At 43.4% G+C, this 27,876-nt stretch overlaps 1 protein-coding gene across 8 annotated transcripts; it reads right to left on the bottom strand.

Moving 5' to 3' along the window:
- Positions 1-248: 248 nt before the first annotated feature.
- wnk2 (WNK lysine deficient protein kinase 2) lies at positions 249-27,384 on the bottom strand. 8 transcript variants are annotated; one of them, XM_061784676.1, is made up of 28 exons: positions 26,566-27,382; positions 20,824-20,996; positions 20,525-20,745; positions 20,244-20,401; positions 18,196-18,284; positions 17,798-18,017; positions 16,487-16,745; positions 15,927-16,234; positions 14,484-14,606; positions 13,056-13,172; positions 12,574-12,924; positions 11,786-12,397; positions 11,526-11,575; positions 11,266-11,428; positions 11,062-11,178; positions 10,803-10,973; positions 10,226-10,268; positions 10,006-10,155; positions 9,002-9,861; positions 8,355-8,412; positions 8,195-8,259; positions 7,539-8,119; positions 6,844-7,076; positions 5,064-5,285; positions 4,838-4,936; positions 3,880-3,924; positions 3,152-3,471; positions 249-2,363 (listed from the first exon to the last, which is right to left on the bottom strand). In XM_061784676.1, exons 1-28 carry the CDS (start codon positions 27,196-27,198, stop codon positions 2,064-2,066), a joined length of 6,741 nt encoding a protein of 2,246 aa, XP_061640660.1. In that variant the 5' UTR covers positions 27,199-27,382; the 3' UTR covers positions 249-2,063. The 8 variants fall into 8 exon arrangements, 7 of the variants coding, with proteins under 7 accessions (XP_061640660.1, XP_061640662.1, XP_061640659.1 ...); XM_061784678.1 differs by having other exon boundaries at positions 4,862-4,936; positions 5,064-5,294; positions 26,566-27,381; XM_061784675.1 differs by having other exon boundaries at positions 5,064-5,294; positions 26,566-27,381.
- Positions 27,385-27,876: the final 492 nt, after the last annotated feature.

The following is a 27,876-nucleotide window of genomic DNA, read 5'->3' on the forward strand; positions in this document are numbered from 1 at the left end:
GGTTCAAGCAAAAACTGGAGAAAAGTATTTTTTTCATGTCCTAAGTTGATGGTTAAATGTTATGCCGAATAGATTTCTGACTTCTCAGAGAAGCACAGTGAATTGGCTCAAATTTGGGTACAAAAAGCTGAATTAGATCATCTTCATAAATAATAATAATAATAATAACAATAAAACCTTTAAAAAATGATGCTGGATGATCTCTAAGATCAATAGTTTCAATGGTCTAATAACTTTGTTAACCACTGTACAGTAAATATACAGTACCGTTTTTATTTCATTTCATCGTGTTCAGTGTGTTTGTCACCAGTATGGGGACACAGCAGGCCAATGCGTTCATACATTGCAAGCATGAATGAAGACAAGTGTTGGGACTTACTCGATGAAGCACAAAAGTATTTGACAGAGAAAGAGAAATGAAATAGAGCATGTCATGAAATGAAATCTGTATTTCAATAAAATATATTATTTACAAATAGTGTTGGACAGTTTACCGCCCTAAACAATCTTTATAGAAGCCTTCCTCTAAGCATTTGTCATGTAGTGAGTCTGGAAAGAGCTTTCAAAATTTGGAAAAAATAAACTTGATGTCGTAACGAACATTAATTCAACTTAAACTTTAATGGTCATTTGGTCAGTATCTGACACATATATATATTAACGAATCACTACAGTATACGGTCATGGCCAGAATCAATAGTCAGTCGATTTGACAGTCTACTCATTTTTCTGATACTGTACGTATAGAAGTCAGGCAAGATGGAGCAGTGTTGAAAGTGAATGTGTTTGAAGGTGAAGCAATTTAAAAGGCTGAAAGGGATGGCACAACATTTGTGAGAAGGCTTGGAATGATGTCACAGTTTCTAATATACTTCAACAAACAAAAACAATAATGCATTGTACAAATGACATTAAACAGGCTTTTCAGTATTTCACATTCTTGGTGTACCTTATACCATCATCACCACTTCATCAACAATCAGCCAACAACCAACCAACGTCACAGTCATTTTTAAAAACTCCCTAAAGGCAACAATACGTAAAGCTAGAGATTAGAAGAGGTAACGCGCATTTAGGGTCCGGCTCACGTTTCGAGCCGTCCATGCCGCAGTGAATCCTGTGCTAGTCTCTTGGCATTTTCCACCTGAAAGCTGAATTTTTCCACCACATTGTGAATGTTCAGTGTTTTCACAAATGACTGAAAGAAGTCAACAAGCAAGGGGGAAAATACAGGACAGATTGAAGCACATTGTATAGTGCATAGCTACATAATACTTTTTTTTTTTTTTGTTACAATCCGTGATAGTTTGTTTATGACCTGCAGTATGATGAGATTATAGCAATTGAGTTACCATTTTTGCCGGTCTATTTTGACGATTCTAATCACAAAATCTAAGGATACATCGGGACTAACTCATGGCTGCTTCAACCTAAATACGCATATTCAGAAATTACAATACAAGGCACACTCGCAGGTAAAGTTCATTCCAATCTCTCGTATAATATTCCAAGCGCTTGTGCTGGAAGCCTTTCAAAAAAACTTAACCATAGACTGATAGAGCGGGTCGGTGCTCCTCTGGTCCAGAAAGTCTTCACAGTGGCGGCTGATGATGCTGACTGCTAAGCGGTTGCACTGAGACACACACAGCAGCTGCAGCAACAACCTAAGGATCATCTGCTGTTAACTGTACAAACACACAATCTATGTACAGAACAACAAGAGTTCCTATATTACACCTTGACTGTCTGGTGAATTGAGCAACACAACTCTGTAAATCTCAGCACTGAATGTAACAATAGTTCATAAGCAATGCAATGTACATACAAGCAACGATGTAAATCGGCATTTTGAGACCGACAATCAAAATCTACCATTGCACCGCACTCATTGATAATGCGGCATGATATGAACATGAGGTATGCAAAAGAGAGACCAGAGGATGAGACAATGGTAACATACGTGCTGGTTAAATAAACTATATACAGTATATGCACGTCATGGACTAGAACTACAATGACATTTCTTTTTGGTAAAAGACTTGGAAGACACATTGCTACTCCGATTAAAGAGTTCTTGCTTTGGGGTCCGGCGATTCATACGATGCACTTGGGATGGAAGCATCCTGGCTTGAGGGAGTACCAGGAAAGGCAAAGATTCCAGGAGGAAGGGCAAGGGGCACCCAAGGTGATCGGCTAAGACAGAGAGGAGAGGACGAGGCCGGGAACGGGACAGGCGAGAGGAGCTGACAAAGGGTGCCGGGTCCCGTGGAGGACCGGTTGTTGATCGTCGCCATGCCGGCGCCGTCAGGCCATGACGGGGGAAGGTGGCCACTTTCGACACCCAGGGTCATCCACGATGACACCTTGAGGGTTGGATAATGGATTACATACATTGGCTTTTATAGGGTACTCACTTCAACCTTCCAGACGTAGACAATTTCAATGGAACCTGAGTGGAAAGGTAGACTCCATCACACTTGTGGCCACTCAATCACAGGACACATTCCCAATAAGTTACCAAATATGATTCTCTGCCATAACTGAGTTGCGATTTTGTGTCCTTAGACACACAGTGCTTCTCAATTATTTTCTGTTACGCCCCCCAGGAAGAAGAAAACATTTTGCGCGCCCCCCAGGCCCTGCGCAACTCAATTTGGCTACATGCTGTCCGCTGTGAGCATTTTTAGACACAGGTCTTTCCTCGTCTTCTACAGTGGTCACAGTGAAGCCGAGTGCTACATACGCTTCGTCATCTTTCCTCGTCTTAGCCTTTGGCCCATTAGCTCCGTCTCTTGCCGCCTGTCTTTTCATCCCTGTTACAAATGTGTCCATGTCTCTTGAAGGTTTGTTTCACGTCATATCGTTTGCTCGGTGCAAAATAGCCCTACACCGTAGCGACAGCGAGCGCCACTGCCACCCACTGTAGTGGATGTGCAATAACACTTAAATCTAGTACGGCCAACATAAAAGAGCACGTTTTCCAGGGTCACACGCACCCCCCTGCAATGGCGCCGCGCCCCCCTGCCCCATTATTTGAGAAGCACTGCCTTAGAGCAACTGCAATACGGTTCGAGACAGCGTCTTGTGTCACGTATGCGTTGTTCTCACTGCCTGCGATCCACACTGTATATGTGATATACCGCAAACTCACCTCTGAGGTACTTGCAACCTGACTTGGGGGAAGCATCTGATCCAAAAGCTGCTGCCCGCCGATGCGCAGGGAGTTGGTACGCGGCCTGTGAGCGACAATAAGAACCTCCTGCGTCCAGTCATCCATCAGTCTTTGCAGATCTTCAGGCAGGTTGAGTTCAGTGGCGTTAATGGATGAACCGGCGAAGACTCTTGTCTTGTTGTTGCTGTTGTTGGCTTGAGCTTGCGCCAGTGCCGTCACTGACTGATGAGGAGGTGGTGTGGCACCGGTGGGCGGCTGCTGCTGACATGGATTAACAGCCCCTAGCCCAGCACCGTGCCCTGGCATGAATGAAAAACACGCACATAGCATTATGCAGTCACGGTGAGGAATACGGGGATATACGCCAGTGATTCCCGACCGGCTTGATGCGGCTTTGTTCCGTTATCTATGCTAGCGATGTATTGTGACAAGCTCAACAAATGTACTGTTCTTTCATTTGATAGCAGGAGGTACAATAAAGGCAAACATATATATATATCAGCTCTGTGTTCAATTAAACAGGCTCAAATTTCTGAGTAAGTAAATTTATGAGGAAATTGAGACAAGATCATCATTATATCAGTGTTCTTACATTTGGGGAGATTTTTCTGATATAATATGGGTGCCTTGGCCCACTAAAGGTTGGGAAACACCGACGTACGCAACATGATTGCAAAGTCGTTTACATACATAAATTAACTACATACTGTTGCCTCGCTCTTTGCCAAGACACAACCGCTTCAATGTTGACCCTGTGAGACAAAAAAAAAAAAAAGATTTTACAAAACTTGCTTCAGACTTATTTTAGAGGAGATTAGTGTTTGTGACAACGAGAGGCATTAACAAAGCTGCCGAGCCAAAAAGTAGAGGGACAAACTAAACTTGAATTAGAAGCAAAATGGTCAGCCTCCTGAAAAAAGGTGCAACAGCAAAGTGCAGCATGCAGAGCAGAGAGGAAGAAAGAGATTTATGAATACAGAACAACGCTTATTATATAAGCTTGATATTATACAAACTATGAACAAAACACTCGCAAACATTTTTTTGCAGCTCATAGTCTTACAATACAATGTTGTAGTTGCAGTTTACAGGGGTGTAGAACTGCATTGCATCATATTGAGAACTGTTTTTTTTTTTTTTTAATTATTATGTTGCCCATCTCGCACAGCTAAATGCTATCAAAACATTACAAACAGCAGCTCAATTTTTCAAACAATTCATGTAATGGAGCACGTCAGATGAGCATGTGTACCGTGTTGTGGCGAGTGAGTGATTAAACCGCTACAGATCTGGGAGTGTGCACTGAGAGTTCATGCATGCATACAATTCATATTGTGTTTATCCAAACCTAGGACATACTGTACATTACAGGTGTCCTCTCGTTTTTATTTCACTTCATTGCACTTATAAGTTGAATTATTTTAACATAAGAGTACCAGCCAATTCTGAATCTTTTCTCTACTTCTTAATGTCTAATTACCAATTTGTCTCTGCAGCCGTTTGAATAAACAGGACAAAATGTAGAAATAGAAGCAAAATGTCAAATAAAATAAACAAGTGAAAAGAAAACAAGATGCGTTTCAGAACAAACAAAGTCACTGATGAGCGTAACAGTAGAGATACGCAAAATAAGGGAAGCAGAGCAGCAAGAGAAGAGATACAAACAGATAGATAAAGGCACAGGCCCACTGAGAAATCTAGCTCTGGGCTTGCTACTGGATTTATAAGTCACTCTCTCGGTGGGTTGAGGGTAATTAGCCCAGCCTGTAGGTAGGAGTGCAACCAAAGAGGGGAGAAGACACCAGAGTAAGAAGAACATGCGTTAAAAAGAGTCAGTTAATATGCTGGTCCGAGGTACAATACAGTATTGCATTGCTTTGCTGGCGCTCACCAAGTCCTGGGGGAACTTGTGTGCTTGTGCCATCTCCAGCATATAGTCCAGCATAAATGTTATCAGAGGACAAGGAGCCCTTGAGGGAGCAAGGCTGCTGAGTCTGCACCGGTTCCGAGGCGGAGCTCGGAATGTGGCTGGGACAGGATGGCTCCCTGCCACGAGTGGCGACCGACGCCTTGGCTGGAGATCCGTTTAAACTCACAGTTGTCTCACCTGTTCCTGGAATAGCTGACAATAACACATGCATCAAGGTGGTACCCTTCTTGCGCGACATTAATAATCATTATTACTATTATTTTCATTTGTAGGCTCAGGGCACGCATGGTCACGTTACAGCACACTAATAAAAGTAACAATAATTTGGAGTTTTTAGATGGGATTTCAAATGATGGTGAGAGTCGGTATCCCTGAGAAATTGTGGAAGTGAGTTCTGTAGATGAGAGGCTGCAAAGCTAAAAGCGTGACAGCCCAAAGAGGATAAATGGGCTCGAGGTTACGTGAGGGGGTGGGATGCTAGGCTAACACAGACAGAGTACAAGTTCAAGTATTTATAGTTAAGTACTCGCCAATATACAATCCCAGTAATTGATTATGCCATTGTGTTTTACTTTAACTAAATATTGTTCCAAAAAAATAATTCAAAACATAAGCTTTTCTTATCTCTTTTTAGAGTAACAATGTCATTACTGGCATTTTAACATCAAACTGTATGTTGTTGTTTTTTCTAATAGTCGTGACACATTTCACTTAAATGTTGAATGGTGTCTCAGTTTGAACACGAGAGACGAGACGAAGAAGAACGTAGAGTTTGGTGGATACACAAGCGGAAATATGGATGCCATGTTACCTCTGTGTGTTAAATAAAGTGTGTAAAACAATACAAGACTGCTTCTTAAGAATAGCTCTGAAATCAAACTATGACATGATAATGATAATAGTAATGTAATGACATCTTATCGCACCATCGCTTACTTCTCTTTACTAAAAGTTGCCACACGTCGCCTGCTCACCGTGGCTTCGTGACGCGAGCTCGCCCGCTTCGGCCGGAACTGAAATCGGACGGGGGGGGGGGGGGATTTCATTTTGCGGAGCATAATTTGCAGTTGCCAAAAACTGTTGTCATCCGTGTACTTAAAGGTCCCATGTTTTGGTTATTTAGACCTCCATAGAGTGACTCTCTAATGGACTTAGCATAAAAGTATCAAATTCATTTTAAAAAAACACCTTGGTTTTGTCATACGAGTGTCCAGAACTGTCCCCTCTGACAGCTACCGGTACTTCTCTTTGACCAAGTTTTGTATCTGCTTTGTCGATTTCAGACCTCTCAGCGCAAAAGCTTCTGTAAGTAAGGAATACGTGGACAATTTTAATTCATATTTAGTGAGGCACCATAAAGCCAATATCACATCCCAAATACTAGAAAAAAGGTGGTTTGGTAACATATGGCACGTTTAAAGTATCGCCGCATAGCATTGCAGCATTTATATGAGCACCGAGTACTATGCAGACATACATTATCAGCACCTCTGTGTTAGCGGTGCATCCCAAGGGAGGAGCATTAAAAGAGAAGAGCATAGGGTGCTTAGGGACAGATGAGGGCAGAGAGGTAAGGGAGTGCCAGGTTATGGAGGGGCTTAACCGTGAGGTGAAGGAACTTGTATTCGACTTTCTGTTCAACCGGGAGCCAGTGCAGGTTCTCGATTATGGGTGTGATCAGTTTAAAGCAGGGAGTTCTGGGGATGGCGGAGTAATGATACATGGATATTATAATACTCACTGGGTCTGCTAGAGTCACCGGTTTTATGCGTGACATGTCGAAATTGCTGCACCAGAGGACTAAGGAGCTTGCCCGGTTTCAGCCTGTGCTTCCCAGACCTTTTTCTGCGAACTTTAGGCGCCGTAACATGCGAGTACGTCATGCCAGAGGGAGGAACTTTGCCAAGTCTGAGATATAGCAGCTCCACTTCTCCCCGCTGATGGGCCTGTAGCTCAGAGATCTCCCTCAAATGTCTAAAGGAATTGGAGCAAGAAAGTTATGGTCAGTCATCACTAATAAAACTATCCATCCATTTTGTTGTAGTGCTTGTCCTCATTAGAGTTACGGGTGAGCTGAAGCCTACCCCAGCTAGCTGGGGGAGAGAGGCAGAGTTCACATGGGACTGGGCACCAGTTAACAGCAGGACACATAGAGACAAACAACCATTCACATTTACACCTACGGGGAATTCAAGTCATGTCTTCAATGAACCTAACATGCATGATCTTGGGATGTGGGAGGAACCGGAACGCCCAGAGAAACCCCACACAAGCATGGGGAGAACATGCAAACCGCAACCTCAGAACTGTGAGAAAGACGTGCTAATCACTAGTCCACTGTTTAGCTCTTCCGGATATCCTCATCAACCCTAATCCTAAAACTCTGAATGCTTAACTCTAATGGTTCACACAAGAAAAAAAATGTGTACTGCTCACTTCTCCCGGAGTGTCTGTAGTTCTCTCTTCATATCGGAGTCCTCCATCTCCGAGTCATTATCGCTGCTGGCGTAGGCCGATCCGTGTACGCCTCCGTGCCTGCTTGGAGAATCCGAGCTCTGCACACTGCTGCTGCGCCCTGAACGTCTGAGGAAGGCCACTGCCCTCTTCATCAGGTCACTTCCTCGGCGCTCGGAGCGAGTTTGTCGACTCGGGGTGGCAGGGGCCAGTTTGGCGGGGCTGCTCTCGGCCCCCGAGTCAGAAGAGAGGAATCGAGCATGGACTGTGATGTCAACAGGTACAGATGCTGAGGTGAGGATATGAGGCAAGGAGCTCTGGTTAGCCACAGAGGGAGGCGTGTCCAGACAGAAGTCGGGCGGTGCAGAGTAGCGACTGCAACGGGTCCTTTGCGTGATGTCATCCTCGGTGCTCACCACGGAGAAGCGACCGATCGTGGTGGAGGGGGTCATGGTCTCAGTAGGAACATTGTAACCTGCGGGTTGTGCTGGTGAGGCAATGCTGCTCCAGCTCCTCTGCTTCACATCACGCTTGTTGGCCACTTCTGGAGGAACTGAGCTTATCTGGCAAAAGCAAAGGACACTGAGTAGACGTTTTAGTACCCAACAGACACTTATTTTTGTTCCCCGCAAACACACCTTAAACCGGCCTCTTGTCCCAGAGCAGGAGACAGAGTGGGAAACGTGCCTTTTGGAATGGGACGCTGCAGATCATTTAAAGTTAAAGGAAACATTGAACAGTGAAGCACAATGTTTTGAAAATTCATGTTGCCCTGATTCAAGACAGTACAGTACATACCACACACAGCTGAGTCACTCAGAGTGCTTAAACTATCCATTCTCTCAGGAATTTGAGGCTAAAGGAGATGACGGACAAAACGGGTAACAGTCATGAGTGTTCATTGACTTATGGCTACCACCAAAAAAATCTTGAGTGATAAAAATGCAATGTAGCTAAAAAGAATAAGAATAAGAATAATCAGATCTTAAACAACTTAAATTGTGTGAGTACATTAAGCTATGAATCCAAATAATGTCAAACAGTTTCCGATATGGATGCATTCAGGGGCACCATTTTTCCTTCTTGCCAATAACTGTTTCATACTTTCATTAATTTGTCATTTACATATGACGACAAATTTGTACTGGCCTATGGGGCCATCGATTACGATTGAGCCGTAAGAACTCTGCCCAGCAACAAGTGGCTGAGCAAATGTGTGGTCTAGGAATTTGAGCAATTGTGTTGAATAGCCAGAATAGTAGTTTTATAATTAATTAAAGATAATTTTGTTAGCTGTAAAGAGTCGTAAAATTGCAGTTGTAAGAGAAATTGGAATAAAACAAGCACATCAGACACATTAAATGTTTGGTGCCCCACCATGTTTTTTATAGCGCAAACATTAATATAGAACCTAAATATATGGAGGCAATGTTTAACAAACCTACCAGTTGTTCTCCTGCTCTGTACCGAGTCTCCTCCATTGGCCCTGGTGTACTGTTTCCTGACCCTCCTGTGGCACTGTCTGGACCAGGAGGAGATTGGAAGTACTCTGTACCAGAACCCGGTGTCTCTGCAGTGCTTCCGGATGGATACATGGGAGCGTATTCCTGGTAGAGCAAGTTCCTAAGTTTCTCATCTAGAGTTTTTATGGTGCTGTCCACAAAGCCTCCGCGGCCCAGTCGTCCTTCACCGTCTGACTCGCCTGGTCCTCCGCCCTGCTGAGATGGCGCCGGACTCTGTGGCAGTGAGGACACTTTGGCCCCACCCACACTGGAGAAAGGCTGGTGGAGCACCACAGGCTGCTGCGGGCGTTCACTGCGTGCGGCGGCGGCGTATGAGAGAGACAGTGACTCTTTGGCTGAACCGGGCTCCTGGGGTGGAAGAGGAGTGAGAGGGGATCCACCTGGTGAGCTGCTCACATCCTGGGACAGGGGCATGACCAGAGAACAACAGGGTATTTCCTCCGCCACGGACACAGGACAGGTGATGTCTCCCATATGTAAAGTGGAATGGATGGGGGAGGTGGTGCCCACAGGGGATCCTTGTGGTTCTTCCATTTGAAAAGAGGTTTGTGGAGATGATGGTGGCAAAGTTTGAGCTCTGGCTGGTTGGGCTTGATGCACGCTGCTGATTGACTCTAATGATGGTATCGACTCAAGAGCTGGGGGGGCAGACACCGGAGGAGACAGACTGGCCAAGAGGAGAGGGTCTGTGTTGGGCATAACCGGGGGACTGCAGAATCCATACACGTCATGCATGAAGCCTCCACTCCCACCAGACATTGTAGAGGATGAGCCCTCTTCAGCTACAAAAAACAACCACACAGGTATGATAACAATAGCACGTTTATATTCAATATTTTCCTAGAAAAGATGTATGGTGCATTTTCATTCAGCTGCCATAAATTGCAATGTAATCCAATTTTGTACAGCGAATGAAAAAGAGTTACCTCGCGATGTAGAAGGCCTGCCAGGCAGCTGCGTGTTGGCTGAACTGCTAGGAGACTGGGACGTTGTACCCTCAGACGTGGGCTCCTGACTGGAAAAGGGGCTCTCCTCAACGGGACAGATTATGAACCATCGCTTTCCTGTGTGAAGAACTGCAATACCCGTGCACTCACAAAATGGACAAGACAATTATGAAGATGCGTGAAGGATAAAATGCTTTACCATTCTGTTGGTAGACAGGCTGGGATGCTCCAGACTGTTGACTCTAAAGCAAGAAAAGACACTTGTGATAGATGCAAATTTCCCTTGAACTGCTTCAGTTTTATGACTGCTGAATGTTGAATCGTTATATGGACAAAAGTATGGCAAGAAGCTGAATGGAGGAAAATATGGAGTTGGTGCCCACTTTGGAGCTACAACAGTTTCCACTGCTAGCCTTTATACAAGCTGTTGGAGTTGTCTGAGGTCAGAAATTTTGCTGAGGTCAGAAGTGACAGACACTGTCGCCAAGAAAGAACCTGGCTCACAATCTCTGATGTAGTTCATCTCAAAGGTCTTCAGGGTTCCCAGGTTCTTCCCACACATCTCACCATACCTTTATGGACCTTGCTTTTTGCACACAGTCATGCTGAAACAGAAAAGATCCTTCCCCATATTATTTCCCCTAAGTTGGAAGCTCAACATTATCCAAAATGTCTTGATAAATTCAGAAAGAAACTCATACTTGTGTCCATACCGAATAGTGTATTGTAAGCACATTGATTTATTTGGGGGAAATATGTTGCTACACTTCTCTTACCTCTCCAACTTGTCCATCAGAGGTCTGGCCTTGTTGCGGACTACAACTCAAAGTCGAGACCCTCTCACACTCCGCGTCGTCATTCAACATGTCTTCAGCTTTATCCACAATCTCCTTTAACTGGTCGATGAAGATCTCTTTTTCTAAGAGAAGGATAAATCCATTCTCCACCTGAAGTCAAACAATGCCACATGTTTTCAACTAAACCAGTACAGTAGATGAGAAAGCACATGAACATCAGGTCAAATCCTGAACAAACCATGTAAGTGGCAATTTCCTCTGGAGCATCACCATCCAGATCAAATTTAAACGTCACCATTTTGTGATTGTGAGTCTCCAGCTGACATTCAACCATCTTGTCGCCCGTGTTGCAAACCTGTATGGGCAGAGGCCACACTTTGCAAACGAGAATACGTTTTTAGGAAAGTGTCACCTTGTAAACAATACAAATCCTGTTACTCACATTGAGCATGTTCAGTTTGGGTTTGCTCATCTTTTCTTGCCGAGAGCGTGTCCGCGTCGACTTCCGATGATGTTTCCTATGTTTTCCTTCCAGCTTCCCTCCACTGGCCAAGCTGTCATACCCATCACTTGCTTCCTTACCAGATGCAACATCAGAATAGGGACTAAGAGAAAAGGACAAATAATGATTTTGAGGCACACCAATAACGACATTAACAAGTAATGCACAGAATCAAATGAGTGATAAAAGAAAATACATACCTGTCATACGCATAGTTGGGCAATGCTACTGGTTTTTCCTGAAACACTTCCTGAAAATAGAAAATATAGAAAATTGTGTGTATTTGGAAATTTCAAGCTGGTTAAATTTTTTTAAAAGGATGGCACATTTGTTTTATTATTATTTGTTGTTGATTTAGCGGTGTTATTGTCAATAAGAAAAATATTCACAAAGTAGCACTCAAAATCTACTATATTGCACACTTTACTCTTAATAATCAATAGTCCAGTGTCCTCCATACCTCTGTGCAGGGATCTTGCTGTAAGGTTTCTTTTTTCGGACAAACTGTAGACTGGCTTCCACATTCAGATGTCATGGAGACTCCTGTCTGGATGCCAGCAGGCTGCAGAACTGGAGCTGGGACACAAGTGGAAGCAGGAGCAGCATGCTGAGCTGGTAGTGGAATAGACCTTGGTACAGGGACAAACCCTGGTAGAGAGATCTGGGTTTGTCCTGATGCTGAGGAATCATCTAAGCTTGCAGATGAGGCTTTCGGTAAACCGGATAGAGAAATCGCCTCTTCAACTTGGGCTAAAGCTGTAGATTGAAATGCAGGTGGAGTCTGAAATGAGACTGCGCTAGCAGACTGAGCCGGCATTTGGTCTGCCGCGTGGCTTTTTGGCTGGATTAAAGCTGTAGTTTGTGCTGGGGTTTGGATGTCGAGATCCGCTGTAGCCGCCAGTGGTGCTGAGGTGTGAAATGTAGAGGCTACGTTTACGTCTGTGCCAGCTGCAGCAGTTTCTATATCTGTTCCACATCCCCAGAGAGGAGTGTGATTAGCAGGTAGGACAGGTTGAACTGGGGCCAAAAGTTGAACATCTTCTAAATTTCCCAGTGGAGCGTTCGTCTGCACCTAGAAAAATAACACATTTTGGGAATTGATTAATAGATAAAGCAAATTGCTTCTAACTGCTCAAATGCATGGCCTGCTCATGCATTGCACATAGGGTAGGGGTAAGTACCAATTGTCCACCTCATTTTCCAATCACCCAACTCAATCACAGTTAGAACTTCAAGTCAAATATTCACCTGTTCAGCCCGTTCTTGCTCAGTGTGGGGGACGGGATATGGGGTGGGTTTTACCTGGGAGAGAGCTAAGGAAGGGGTGTAATGGAAGCTACCAATGTTTGGATAGGATGGAGCTGGGCCACTCTGTTGCTGGGGCATTGCAGAGGACATGGTCATGGCAAGGAGTGTGCCAGTGAGTGCTACACTGGGCACCTGCTGAGGTGCGGACTGAAGGGTGCCAAAGGCTGAATGAGGATTCAGGGGAATGGTGGTGGGGTGGGGTGAAGGTGAGTAGAAAGAGCTAGCTAAGGGAGCCGGGGGGAAAGGAGGGGGCTTGACGCCCCCTGCTTGAATGCAATATGGTGAGGGAAACTGGGAAAGAAAAAGGGAAAATGATAAACAATGAACAAAGTCACCTGTTTAATACAAACTATATTGACACAGGTGTCATGTGTCAAACATACACCATACTCAACGGTCGATACCGACTTCCCGTTACACACCTGTGTGCTGATGTGCAGGGGCAGTAGAGGAGGGGGAGCACTGGTGGCAGACTGAGGAAAACTGGTAGATATGTCAGGAGGACTCTGGAGAGCTGCAGTCTGGTCAGTAGATAATTGCTAAGGAAAGATATTAAAATGGGTCTATGTAGGAATACAAAATAAAATCACAATCAAACTGGGATTTTGATAAAAGAAGAGTGTGGTGAAGGGCAGAGATCATCATTTACTTTGGTTTTCATGAATTATTTTTAACATTTGTCTGCATGTTTATGTATTGACTGGTAAAAAAAATAATAATAATAATAATAATAAAATTTAAATGTGCATTAAAGAGAAATAAAACATGCAATAGTGTGCTGACCTAAAAAAAAAAAAAAAAAAAGCAGCACACTTATTTTATTACGAGTTGAAGCTACTTTGAATCTCATCAAGAAAGGGTGCGATACACCATATGTGGAGCCAGCCAAGAAAAACAAAGACCTGCTGTAGACTGAGTTGTACTTCATGCATCCCCTATCACCCCAAAACCCAGGAGTCCTCAGACCCATAGAACAGTTGCAGCCGCACACCAATCCCGGGCTCAACCAGTACGAAAGATCAATAAAAATAATGACCTTATTTCTGAGGGAATAAAACCAACATGACCGACATGACTTACCCACTAAAGTCTCACAAAACTTCAGAAGTCATACGGCAATTAAGGATTAACTCACAATTAACACAATTATGGGTCAGTATGGCTTTGGAACGAAAGTTCCATGTTTGTCCAGGTCATTTTGAAATTAAAAAACATCTGGCACAATAAAGTAGAGCTGTGCACGAATCGACGGTAACTTGAATTAAGATTTGAGTGGGCCTGAAAAAGCGATCATTGAATTTCAATGATGATGAGAGCAAGTTAGCAAGCTAGCTAGAAAGGAGGCAGCCAATGAGGATTTACAGCACCAACGCGGGCGCAAAACCAACCCAGGTTCTTCAATTAGCCACGGTACGGCGATGGATCCTGGTCGAAGTAAGCCAACTTAAACTAAAAAGAAACACATTTCCAGACGGAGAAGCCAGATGACGCCCGTATACTCTCTTTCCAGTTCAATTGACAGTTTTCAAATAATCAAATTGGATTTTTCATTAATTGGACTATGACATTTCTTCATTTTGGAATTGTACAAGGAGTAACGATTCGATTCTGATTCAGAAGTCATTCGTTACTCTCAACACGAATAATGAATCTGGATTTAGAGTGGAAGTCCGAGCCCCAGTCGCTAGACTTCTGTAGCATTGTCCTATTGTAATTTAAATGGGCGATAGCTGCTTGGGCTTACATTAGCTGGTAAAAACAAACCCAACAGAACTGATGGACTCCTGGTATGCCTTCCTCTGTATTTATATCAACAATGTTACCCGTTTTAGTGGTGCATGTACAAGTACCTGGTCCTGGCGCGGTTGAGCAGTAAGCTGCATCTGTACAATGGGCGTTGCAGCTGAGAAGCTCTGTGCTGTCTGTCTACTCTGGTGCGCAGGAGGGGCTGGCGTCGATGGAGCAGAAACTGTCTGTCAAAAACCAATATGACAGCCCACAGTAACTACACAATGACTCGTAGCACAAAAAGTGTTTGTACAGCTAGTGCCAACTCAAGCTCAAGGTCAAAATGCTGTGTGTGTTCAAGCAGGCAAGAACTAGTATATCTGTTTTGGACAGGGATCCAAGAGGGAAGCTGGAAAAGGGAAAGCGCGATGGCATGACTCACTGGGCCTGCATATTATTTTGTGAATCGCCACACGCACCCTACTGTGCTCTCTCTCAGCCTATCTAAAATGAAAGCTTCATTTTGGACAAGCAGCAGCAAAGGATGATTGTTGTACATTTCTATAGAGACGCTTACAGAAAGCAGCAGCTTGCGGGATCATAAAAAATGCAGCAGGCTGCCGCAATAGGAGTGTTTGCTCTACAGCTTTCTTCTCTCACCTACCATTGTATCTCCTTCGCATTTGCTGTCACATGTTGGTAAGAGGAGCCTTTTCTCTGAAACGGGGTTAATAAAGAACAGTGGGACTTTAAGGCTCTGGCTCTTGTCTACATGCTCAAACAAAGGGGCACCGTGACGGTTAGCGCCACTCTCTGTAAGTGTAGGGGAACTTGTTCTGCGGCCGAGGATGTGATGGAGACAGTGGTTAAGAAGACTGAGCTCTCCACCCTCAAACAGATTCCTGCTCAGCTCAGCATTTGAAGGTGAGTAAGGCAAAATCAATGGTGGGGAGTGACATTTTGACCACGTCAAAATAGAAGGTAGGCTGAGGGGGCAGGATGCGGATGATGCAGGTTTAGAGATTGAAGTAAACTGGGCAGATGTAGGCAAAGAGTGAACATTCACGTATCCCAAAGAACCCCTTCTCTTGGTGCTGTCCACCCGGATTAGAGACATGCGGTGACGGTGAAGCTGTGGCCTGCATGGGACGCTAAGTCGTTGCTTTGAGGGGGGGGGCTGCATCAGGGGAAGGAGACGTGAAGTGTAATGACTCGCTGAGTCATGACGACAAAATTGATGATGAGACAGGAGGGAAGATGATAAAGACCAGCTTTGGGAACAGTTGGAAAATAAGTTGTTTCTGGTATATGAGCAGGACAAACACACTCTTGAGTGAGTCCTACACTGCAACATCTCAACCTGGGAGGCACTTCCACGTCTGGGACACACAGCGCCCCCAGACGTGATGTCGTAGCTTACAAAGGGATCACTGTGGTGACGCTGATCAGACATCATTCCCAGAAAGGACATAAAAATCTGTTATTACAACGAACCAAAACAGTTGTCTTTAAGAAAAAAAAAAGGAGGGGGGGGGGGGGGGGGGGGAGATTTTACATATGCTTACTGTTTGAGCCTCATCTGGCCCCAGGTGCAATTGTGCAGCAGGTTGTTGGTAGGTCCCAGTATGTAGCTGACCTGTGGTTTGCTGGTAGGCTCCCTGATGTAACTGTGTGGATTCTTGTATATATTGGTCCTGCGAGGCCTGTGCCGTGGCTTGCTGGTAGGGCCCTTGCTGCATTGGAGGCTCCAGATGTGCAGGCGGACTGTAGATCGACTGAGTCGTGCAGACGGTCTCTGGCAGGGACCGGTAGGAACCATTTTGCTGTTTGCCGAGATCATCCAATTGCATGGTGGAGCTCACGCCACTGTCTGCTGTAAGGGAGTATGTAGAACTATGTAATTATGACAAGAACGATAAAAAGCGGACCAGGACACAGAAAGGAGGAGACACTGGAGTTGTATTTCATTTTAAAATAATTTCATCAAGTGATAAAGTGTTCTTGATGACTAGTGGGAGTTGTGTTTTGTTTTTGGTTTTTAAGATTCAGTTACAGCCTCAGTATAAGTCTTGATGGGTTATATCATGATGTAACGTTCAGGTGTGTTTCATTTGCACATTCTCACATGTGGTAGACGTGGTGACCGGGACTGTGCAAATCAAGGTCTGCTGCTCCACCTCCTGGTCGTCATACTCGGTGGTAGCCAATGTGGTTCCCTGTGGTCCGGGCACCTGCAGGAGGTTTTGCTGCATCTTCTTCACAGATGCCTCGCCGTTTCCCGATGAGACAGTGCGTTCCCTTCTCCATTTGATCAGAGCCACGCGGTCTCGGATCGACTTCCCAACAACCTTCACATCGCAGTCCAGAAAAAAGCCAGACTCCACCTATGAAACACACAGGAGACACTCAAAGTCAATACATTTACGAAGCAGACTTTTAATATGCAAAAGGTACAGTACATTGAATGGGCATAATAATTGATTGTTACAAAGTCTAATGTGTGTAACTGATCGGTGATCACAATTGCATCTTGAAGTAATCGAGAATGATGTGTTCTACTCGGCTGCGACCAGCAAAGGCACTGTTGAGTCATTCTCAACTAGTTTGTGCCCTAAAAGAAGAATAACATGATGTCGGGCTGTGGAAAGTTGTGCTAAATCCCCACAGACCCCGAGGCAGCATTATTCTGCTCATACAACACAAAGCATCAAAACAGATGTTCAGAACATTCCGAGAGTTTCTCATCCCATTAAAAATACTATTTTTAACAATTGATTAATTGGTCATTCATTTTCCCCATAAGCAATCAAGAAAATCTTGTCAAATAGCCATATTAAGTACACAATCTTATGAAATATATTCAAAATTCTGCCTTTCCAAAATAAAAACATTATTGCTGCATGAGACAATCGTATATACAGTACACCACCAAGTATGATGCACAGCAGTTCTCCACCAGAGCAAACAACAATAGGACAACGACAGGCATAGAGCACACACATAGCTACTTGTCTTTCACATTGTTTAATTAGACACCGGGGATTAAATGTCTCCATTTAATGAGTCGCATTATTCAAACGCATCCTGTATACTGTACATTCACCAATCACTGAATTCATTATTTAAAACATGCAAGAAGAGCGTTATCGGAAAATCTGTCTTTAAAAAAGATAATAAAGTTGTCATATTTCTAAGAACGATTCACGTAAACAGTATGGTTTTTGTCGTTGTTGTGTTTTGTAGTGCAGAACTGCACTTCACCATAATGGGACACATGGCTCTCGGTGTTCTCAGTGTGTCCATTGAGTTTATGTATAGGAACTGACTTGGGATAGGGAAAATACAGACCAACATAAATGTTATGATTAGGAATGTACCCCAAAGCTAAAGGGATATAGTAAAGACAGGGTAATTAACCAATTCAAATGTTGTTTACCATTTCTTGCGCGACAACCTCTGGGTCCTCGTTCTCCAAATTAAACGTGAACTCAATTGCACCAGTATCCTTGTACTTCCCCTTTAGCTTTTTTGGATCCTCGACCCACAGTTTCAATGCGATGGAGGATTTTTCCCCGTCATCTTCTTCGTTGAGTTCCACCCTAACACCGGTATCCTCTGCAAAGAAGGCGTGATTCAAGAGGTCCTTGATGGCGTACCTGCAGGAAATGAACAAACAACAGCAACCTAGGTGAATGACGCACAGCACACAAACACGAACTGTGTCACAGCCAAATACTGGTGTTGACGTCATAACACAGGAGCAGCAACACGACAACAGAGTTAAGGTTATAGGTCAACCTCGACCTGCATGCATGAGCTTTGTTGCACACTTACCTTTCCTCCCATCTGTGACAGATACACTCTCCAATGATCTCCTTAATTTCTGGGTCGCTTACTTTGCTGTAGCTGGCAGGCTTTACCCCCTGGTGAGGGAGAAAAAAAGTAAATGAAGGTAGCAATAGCATGTCACGAGTTACAATGCAGTAACATGAACAAAAACTACAACTCAAAAGTGTGTTTTAATCATTTTTCAATGTCCTTTTAGTTACCGTTACTTTTGAGGTTTTACATTCTAGAATTAGAATAATCTTGCACTGGTTAATAAGACGGACATATTACACATACTGTGCTGCCCACTTTGGTGTACACGCCTAAAATCTGGAGGTGGCAGTAGTGTGACATACGGAGACAGTCAGCAAACTAAACTAAAGCTACAGCTAAACTTCAGCAGTTCTAATTGTTTTCCCGGAAGAGAGAATATTCCTGTTAGTACAGTTCGATGTTCTGTATGTACGTGTTAGCGCTGTGTCCATGCTAAGTAGCAGTTGTTTGATGATGGTTTAAAATTACTGTAATAATGATGTTAATTTCCGTTAGCCCGTTGATGGCATTTCCCATTGTATGTGTTAGCAGACTTACTGTATTAGTTTAATTGTAATGGAAGTGATGCTGTGTTGAGAAGTACTTAATATCTTGAAGCAAGCACATGTTGTCTCCTTTGGAGACCTGTTAGCTATCTGCCTAACTAAACACTGCACGTTCGGGGAGGGCAGAATATATGCAAATACAAGAGTAAACAAATACTGTAAGAAATAAACAAACAGAACCTCTACAAAATATCAGCAACAAATATATATTGCCTGTTTAGCATGATGGGGGCTTGAGCTGAGCAGCTCTGAATAGTGATCCGCAATACTTCAATGTGTGCAGATTAAAAAGAAAAAGAAAAAGAATTTAAAGTTAACACTACAACATGGAGCTAATTGAAAAATTGATGAAATATGAATAAGAATATTGATATATTATTAATTATTAATTATTAATATATTATAGTCTGACCTTTACAGCGTTTCTGGTTTTCTATTAACTGTGGTTAAGTTTTTTTTTCGTTTTTTTTTTTTTACAGTTAACTAAGACAATTGAAAATGTCAAAAAGTGAGATTGGTGAGTTGACATGACTCACCTTGCTGTTATAACTGTCATTCATCATTAGAATTTCAAACTGTTTTATTGTTTGTGCATTATGACTGTAGCTAACTTTTTTCCACTCGAATGGCATTCATTCATTCATTCATTTTCCGAACCGCTTATCCTCACGAGGGTCGCGGGCGTGCTGAAGCCTATCCCAGCTATCTTTGGGCGAGAGGCGGGGAACACCCTGAACTGGTCGCCAGCCAATCACAGGGCACACATAAACAAACAACCATTCGCACTCACATTCACACCTACGGGCAATTTAGAATCTTCAATCACACTTGAATGACAATAATCTTTTCATTTGATCCTTAACTTTACCTCTACAGTTAATAAAGCTTTCATGTTCCACAGTACTTGTATTTTGACTGTTTAACTAATAACAAATAAATATATCTCAAACTAGATCTCTTCCTTCTGAGATTTGATGCTTAAAGACCCTGTGAAGTGAATTCAGAGATTTGTTTCTAAATACATTGTACATGTTTGAAGAGATTTGCTGGAAACGTGTAAAGAATGAGAACCAGTAGGGGAGCTATAGCATGAAACTCCAGCATTAGTTTAACGCTCAGCATGAGTCGCCCCTTCCCCCACTTTATAAAAACATGCGCGCCATCGTTCGCATCAGTGGTTCTCCGAAAATACATCTTCCCTTCAGATAGTCTGCTGGCTTGGCTACTTTAGAGCGCCTCGTTATGTGCTGTGAGTGCACGCACGTCACGGAGAGAACACAAAAAGGTTTTGTGTAAGAGCGCTAAAAGCTGAGAAGGCTCATTTTAGACAGTATACTTGGCGATTTGTTTTTAATTTATTTATTAATTGTGAACAGCAGACACTTATTTTCACTTGACAGACTAAAAGAAATATTGCAATGATTGGTCATTTAAGAAAGCTGAGTGGAAACTCACGCTGGTGACTTTGCGGTAGATTTGTGCTGCGTTTTGACACTCTGAGTAAGGATATTCTGATGTGGCCATCTCCAGCATGCACATGCCGAAGGCGTAGACATCCACGGACTCATCATAGTGCTCCTCGTACATCTCAGGGGCCATGAACTCTGGTGTACCTGGACCATTAAAACAAATTGTTTCGTGAATAGTCTCAGGCGGAGCAATAGACGGCTGATAATTCACTTCGGAAGTTAAAGAAACGAATCATAATTCAATAAAGTGTTGAGCTTGTGGCTGACCAATGACACTTTTAGCGAAGGAAGCTCTCTTTAGAGTTGCCAAGCCCAGGTCGCCTATCTTGACGGAGCCCGTAGGGCCCGTGATGAAGATGTTGTCGCACTTGAGGTCTCTGTGGATGATCGGTGGCGTCCTGGTGTGGAGGAAGTGGAGGCCCTTCAGGATCTGTCGGCACCAGCTCCGAAGAACTTTGGGCTTCATCACCTTGAAGCGCTTCAAATACCTGAAAGAGAAATTTTATTCAATCATAGTAAAAAGTAAAGACAATGGACATATCTGACTGTGGACAATTGTCACTCACGTTTTCAGTGTCCCTGAGGTCATGAGTTCTGTCACCAGAACTATGCATTTCTTTCCTTTCAATGGCGACTCCCAGAAGTCATAAAATCTCACAATGTTGGGATGCTGAAGTGCCTTCAACATCTCTGCCTCCTCTTTAAACCTCTGTCTCTCCACTTTGGACAGTTTCCGCTCCTTTGGAACATTCATAAATACAATTACTTTTCAAATATGCTTCAATTCAGCTAATTGTCCTATCAGTATTCCTGGAACCCATCGGTGTGGTATCAGAGGACATCCTTAATATTAGGCTAAATAGGTCAAAACAAAAGATAAAATAACCTCTCAAAATGCTCTTAGAACCTGCTTGACTAACTTTGGAAGGAAATTGTCAATTGCCTGTGGCTCATGTTGACGGTGAACTGTGACGTAAAGGAAACCATGGGGGTCCTTTTCAGCCCATTTCTTTTTGTGTGTTGAATAAAAACACGAGTATACACAGCAGACCCTTATTTTCAGATACATGTCGGTCCTGGAAGGATGCAAGTTTCATGATTTTCCCTTTCTAAACATCACTAAATAGGATTAAAGTGTTTACGTTGGGGCCTGCCTTCCTTGCATTGTTGTATAAATAGTAAACGAGCTGATGGGGACCATTCATTTCCTCGTGGCTCGAGTCAGCACATACTGTAAACACGGCGTGATGTCTTTGCTTTCTGAATTGCGCACAGCTCAGCTAAATTGTGAGGGTGCTTTGAAAACACACATAATGTTACGCTGTACTTTCTGTGCAATGATTATCGGCCGATGCTGAGGAGTCGGATTTCAGTCAGCCATCGTGACCCGAGCGGTGTGCAGCCTTGTGCATCTCCAATTACGTCTGCTCTGCACCACTCTTGGTACAATTTAAAGGCTTGCTCATAATGATCCGCTTTCCAGGAGGATTAAGCAAGATTTCATACAAATTATGTGACACTAGTAATACGTGGGCATGTTTTTTTTTGGAATTATGAAAACATATATCGGAAACCTACCCATACCAAACCTATAGTATGGTAAACTATTCAATTTTGCTGCAAGAAAGCATTTTTGCAGCATTACTGGGCAGAACGCGTCACACTGCAGGGTTTTCTCATTGTGTATTAAAACGTATCTGGGTGCAGTTATATCCATATTGCTGGAAAATATTCCACTTTAAATGAAATGAACAATGAGCAAAGGTTTTTGGCTACCACAAACTTCCTTGTTTAGGAACCATCATTTCGATATAGTAAAACAGAAAGAAATTAAAGGCATTAGCATCGTAACTTAGTCATGCATAGTCCTATGAATGGTTTTGAGGTACATGTACGCATCACTACACGCTATACAATTACAATTATAAATGCGAGGGATATGTGAGTGTTGCGTAAGGGGAGGTCACATAAAATACAGGGCGTCCCAAAAATCACTCCACTACATTTATTCTATTTTGTTTCAGGTATCATTTGGCCAGACATGAGGCCGTCAGAATTTGACAGCTTACAGTAGGCGTTGCAGTTTTTGTAAGCATATCATTATCTTGCCCATGGCTCACCAATAGTTATTGGAGATTTGATTGTATTTTTTTCTGCACCTGACTGCAGTGCAGCACCAGCTTGAGAAGCTTTATGGCTGTCACACTGCTCCAACGCGTAGTACAATTAACGCTATCCGAGGCAAGTTTTGGCAAACCACATAGTGGAAGGCCACTACCGCCACTAATGAAAACACCCAACTACAGCAGCCATTTGCGCCAAGCTATGGAAAATCTATCTGCAGTGTTGCACCGGAGACTGATAAAGCTTTACCCGTACTAACTTCAGCTTATTCAAAAGCTTCAAGTGAAAGATGATGATGCTTGTGTGGAAATGTGTGAATCCCTCCTCCACAATAACCAGAAGGACGCTGAGCTCCCGCAAAAGTTTATCTCAGCAACTAATTTTTATTTCACCTCTCTGATCGGGCAAACTGGCAAAACTGTCTAATTTAGGGGACAATCTAGCTCAGCAGAAATTCTTCAACAGCGGGTGGTTTGGTTGAGACAATTTTTCTCTGCGATGCATCCAGTAACACGACCTCCGACACTTTTGACGACACTTATGAAACTGGCGCCGAGCTGAAGTTGCGGGCAAAAAACTTCTTGCCAGGCAGCAATTCTGCAACACTACTCAAATATCAGTTGGCAAGCCTTTGGCAAGGGAACAATGTGCTCATAAAAACTGCAACACCTAAGCTGTCAAACATTGATGGCCTCACATCTGTCTGGAATGATACCTGAAACAAAATGGAAAAAACGGAATTGCGTAGTGACAGAAGGCCAGAGCCGACATTCAAACCAGGAACCTCAGAACTGCAAGGCAAATGCACTAACCACTCGGTCAACGTGCTTCCAGTGATCATTGAAGTATTGCTACAATAAGACTTGTGCCTTCCTACTGAATTCAAGCGGTGTTAATACAAGAGAAAAATCCAGTAGCAACTGATATTCATGTTTATCCATTAATATTTTCGTACCGCAATGAATGCATATGTACAGTATATGTTCCACAAATTGTTGTCTCCTGAAGCCATCCCCCATCCCCCATTGCTGCAGAGGGCTGCATCAGCAGAATTTACTCTCCAGGCACAACTGTGTCGCAACCCTCAGGGGACACCTAAACTGATGTTTAGCCTGCAGTGCAGCCTGACCAATCAAGAGTGAGACAGAGATCTCAAGAAGGTGTTGGTATCTCACGAAATGGTTGCCCAATTTCTTTCATTCGTCTCCCTCACCATATGTGTCTTGGACTTTCAGCAGCCAGCCCCTTGAAAGACCTGATTCATGTGCGCCTCCATACCGCTACTGGTTCGGCACCTTTTTCTGCTGTCTCATGCTGTGACTTATACAACATCTCCACCAGCGCACCTTGCAGTAAGAGAGGTCCGTAGGGAAGGGAGCTCGAAAGCGCAAGGCCTGGTCTCAGGGGACTCGATCTCCCCTAAGAAGCTGCTCAGACAACACATACTGTAAATACACGCACACACTGCACGGCCATACTTGACGCATAAGAGTGCATCTTACGGTTGGTTGCACAGCCCCAAAATATACAGTGCTACCCCCTCCTCTTTTGTAGTGGAGTTAGTAATACTTTATTCTTAAGATTTAAGCATTCTTCAGGAGAATCCCTGCAAAAAAATAAATAAAGAAATAAAGAAATTTTAAAAAATTGAATGCATTACTCCAATACTAAATACAGAAAAATCATATTTGACAAGAATAAGAAAAACAACAAGGATTTGTTGTTGACATCTAGAAAGATTGATTGAAGGTTTACAAGAAATACCCGTCATATAGCATGAGCTACATGAGGGTAATCTAACGAGCTCTAATGCAAAAGCTGTATTAAAAACAATCTGACTTTTGCAAAGATAATCGGTTTTGATTGACATGGTCAGAGAGACACTAACTTCAATTGTTCATTTCTCGATACTTGAAGCAACTGAGGCAAAACATACAGTGGCTATAAAAAGTCTAGACACCCCTGTTCAAATGTCTGGTGTGTGTGTTATACAAATAAAAGAGATCGTGGTAAATCATTTACAGTTTTCTGACTATTAATGTAACCAAAAACCGAAAATTAGGCAACGTGACCATAAACAGTTGATAAAAAGTGTTTGCACAAGTGTGCACACCCTCTTATAACTGGGATGCGGCTGTGCTCAGAAGCAAACAATCACATTCAAACTCATGTTACGTGGGTGTCAGCTCACACCTGTCATCATTTTAAGTGTCTCTGATTAACCCCAAATAAATTTCAGATCTTTTTGTAGGCGTTCCCTCACAATTGTATTGTATTTTATTTATTTATTTATGCGTTAAACATACCGTTTGTAATTATGGTCAAAAATTTTAACCTTGGTTTTATTGGACCATAACAAAATGTCCCAAATACATCGAGGAAAATGTTTACTTCCCCTCTGGAAAAGATTTTGGAAGAAAAATAAACATTTCAATTGAGTTGTACAGGTTATAGGTCAAATTAATGGTAGAACAAGTTTTGAAATTATTCATCTAGGTTTATATATATATATATATATATATATATATATATATATATATATATATATATATATATATATATATATATATACATAAAAGAAATTTGAACAGGGATGTGTAAACATTTTATAACCACTGTACATATATCTATTATGATAAAATTGTCATTCACATATCAGTTTTACCTGTGTCATTTGAAACCTAGTCAATCTATTTTTTATTTTTTATTTTTTTACATAATGTAAGTGTCTTAGTTAATTATACCATTTAATCGCAGACACTGCATGTGAATCCTCTACAAGAGTAGATCAGAATTGACATTGCCAGTCAATGTGAGCCTAAATCGCTATGTTATTAGCATTAGGAGAATGTATTGTAAATGACGAGCTCATAAATTGGAGCTAAGGTGCTGACTCAGTCTTGACTTCATGGCCCAGCGCACCTACACCATGGTAACATCCATCTAAAAAAGGACACACATTTAACTTAACAAAAGTACATACTGTGTCAGACAGTTATTTTTAGGTGCTGAAATGTATTCCCCTGGAACATTTGAAATTGTGAAAGGGCAACTGAGGTCTCCTGCTTTGTCTACAGGCTAATCTGCACAGCACACGGATGGCATTTAAACTGATCATTAGATTATATCATACAGAAAAACAGATTAGTGGTATGCCAAGTTATATTTACAGTTATGATGCAGCTACTTTACTTCTGGACCATATCAAAAAACATGCACGTAAGGCTCATTGCAGATTCAAAATTGTCCATAGGTGTGATTGTGAGTATGAATGGTTGTTTCTCGACCCTACGATCGGCTGGCGACCCGTCTCTTGCCTTGCTTAAGGGCATCTTGACAGAAGTCAGGATGCGGACTCAAAAAAGTGCCAACAGGCCACTGATGAATTTTTCGGACGACGTGAAGACGCTGACGTCAGGTAGGAAAAGTGGAATAGAATTCATTTTCAACACTGCTGTCTTTTGCTATGTTTGAAAGGAAACACCCTTTCATCTCGTCTTGACCAGAATATGTTTTCCACATAGGTTAGGAGATTTGACTTTCCAAGGAGGCCCTAGACTAAAAAAAATAATAATAATAATAATAAAGGTTTTATTATACATAGTACCCAAATGGTTCTTTGGCTTGCACACATCAAGGAATTGGCTTTTGGGTACTATATAGCACTCATAAGGTCGTATTTAACACCCTTTCTTGGTGGTTCTTGGTGCTAAATGCCAAAGAGCGGTTGATTTGGCTTGCACGCATAGGGGAATTGGGTTTGAGTACTATTTATTACCCATAAGGTACTATTTAGCACCCATTCTTAGTATTTTGGCCGCTAAATAGTAAGCATAACAGCAACAGTGGTTCTTTGGGTTGTACACAAATAGGGAACCGTTTTCGGGTTCCTTTTAGACCCAAAAGGGAACACAGTTCCTCTATGTGTACAAGTCAAAGAGCCATTTGGGTTTCATGTAGAATCTTTTTTTTTTTTTTTTTAACAGTGCAGCATTTCCTCAACATGTCAAGTTGCTATTTTTCATGTCGGCAGCGGGATTCGAACCGTGACCCTCCAAAACCCAAGTCCTTACAGATGATTTTTTTTTTTTCAAGCTTATTGTAATTCTTACCTCAATCATCTTTCTAAGTCATTTGTGACCAAATGATGGGAGTTGTGACGTCAAAGGCTTTATTCAACCCACCTGGAGTTCGCACCATGCCACTTCGACCCAAGTATCCGTGTCGAGGCCTTTGTAGACCGTCTTGAAGGAGCCCCTCCCCAACTCGATGTCGAACTTGAGGAAGCGGCCCCCGGGTGAGGTGGACACGGCCTTCATCCCCGGCTCCTCTTCGTTCTCATCGCTTCCGGCTTTGCCGGTGACGTCACAGGACGCCACCTCTTGCTTGACCTCGCTTTGGCACGTGACACGTTTCTCGCGGGGAGAATCGTCCTTCGCCTCCACCGGACTCTCCGGCCTCGACTTCTCCCGTGGACCCAGACGAGTGCCGTGCAAAGTCCGGCCGACGATGGAGCGCAGGTCGATGTTGAGCACCGGGGACTCCGCCGTGTCAAGCGTCTGCTCCTCGGAGTCCGACACCCACAAACTCCGCCGGATGAACCTCTGGCGGACCAGGCCGCGGTAGTCCGAGGAGGGATAGGCGCTGGGGTCGCTGGCCCCTCGCAGGGCTGTGTTCTGGATGTTGACGTTGTCAACCGCCCCGTTCTCAGAAACGGCCCGGAATGCATTGGCGTTAATGTCCGAGTCCAAATCGGGCGCCGAGAAAAACGTTGATCCAAGCGGCGGATCTTTGCTCGAATCGTCCGCCGCATGCATGCCCGCTGATGCCGTTTAGTCGCTCGACATGCTGCGCGGAGGATGCGGATGAGGACGAGCGGTCCTCCCCGGTGCTGGAAGGACAGCTGACTCGCCTACCTGCAGCCGCACGCGCATGAGGTGACGCAGTTCGGAAGCAAACAATGTACGGCCTCGGGATTATTTCCAAAAAAAGAAAAAAAAAAAAAAAAAGGGGGAGGGTGCGCGTTTAACTCCGTGCAAGTTCACCTCAACGTGCACCTTGCTGCGATAGCGCGCATAAATCCGCCTGATGCCATTGCACCTACAATGAAAAAAGGTCCACAGATTAAAGTCAAATCAAAATTTCAATTCATTTTGGAAAAAAAAAAAGAATCAAATAAAAAAAAAAAAATAAAGGACCAGCCGGCATTTTAGGACTTGCTACGCACTAATCCCTGCGTACACCGCGTGACGCAGACGCCACGCTCAGAGACACACCCGCAAATAAACAGCCGGCGTCCGGGCGGAAACAGCACGAGCTCACCATCCTCTCCCACGACCGCACGCACTTTTCTCCCACCAGTGACATCCTGGAGCGCAGTGCAGGAGGATAGAAGCCTTTACCAGATTATGCTCACTGCGGCACACTTCCCACCCCTCCCCACACGGCCTAAAGCGGAGGTTGGAAAAAGTGGACCATTACACGGCGCAAAAGCC

The sequence above is a fragment of the Phyllopteryx taeniolatus genome, chromosome 9, assembly GCF_024500385.1.
Source record: "Phyllopteryx taeniolatus isolate TA_2022b chromosome 9, UOR_Ptae_1.2, whole genome shotgun sequence".
Taxonomy (NCBI): Eukaryota; Metazoa; Chordata; class Actinopteri; order Syngnathiformes; family Syngnathidae; genus Phyllopteryx; species Phyllopteryx taeniolatus.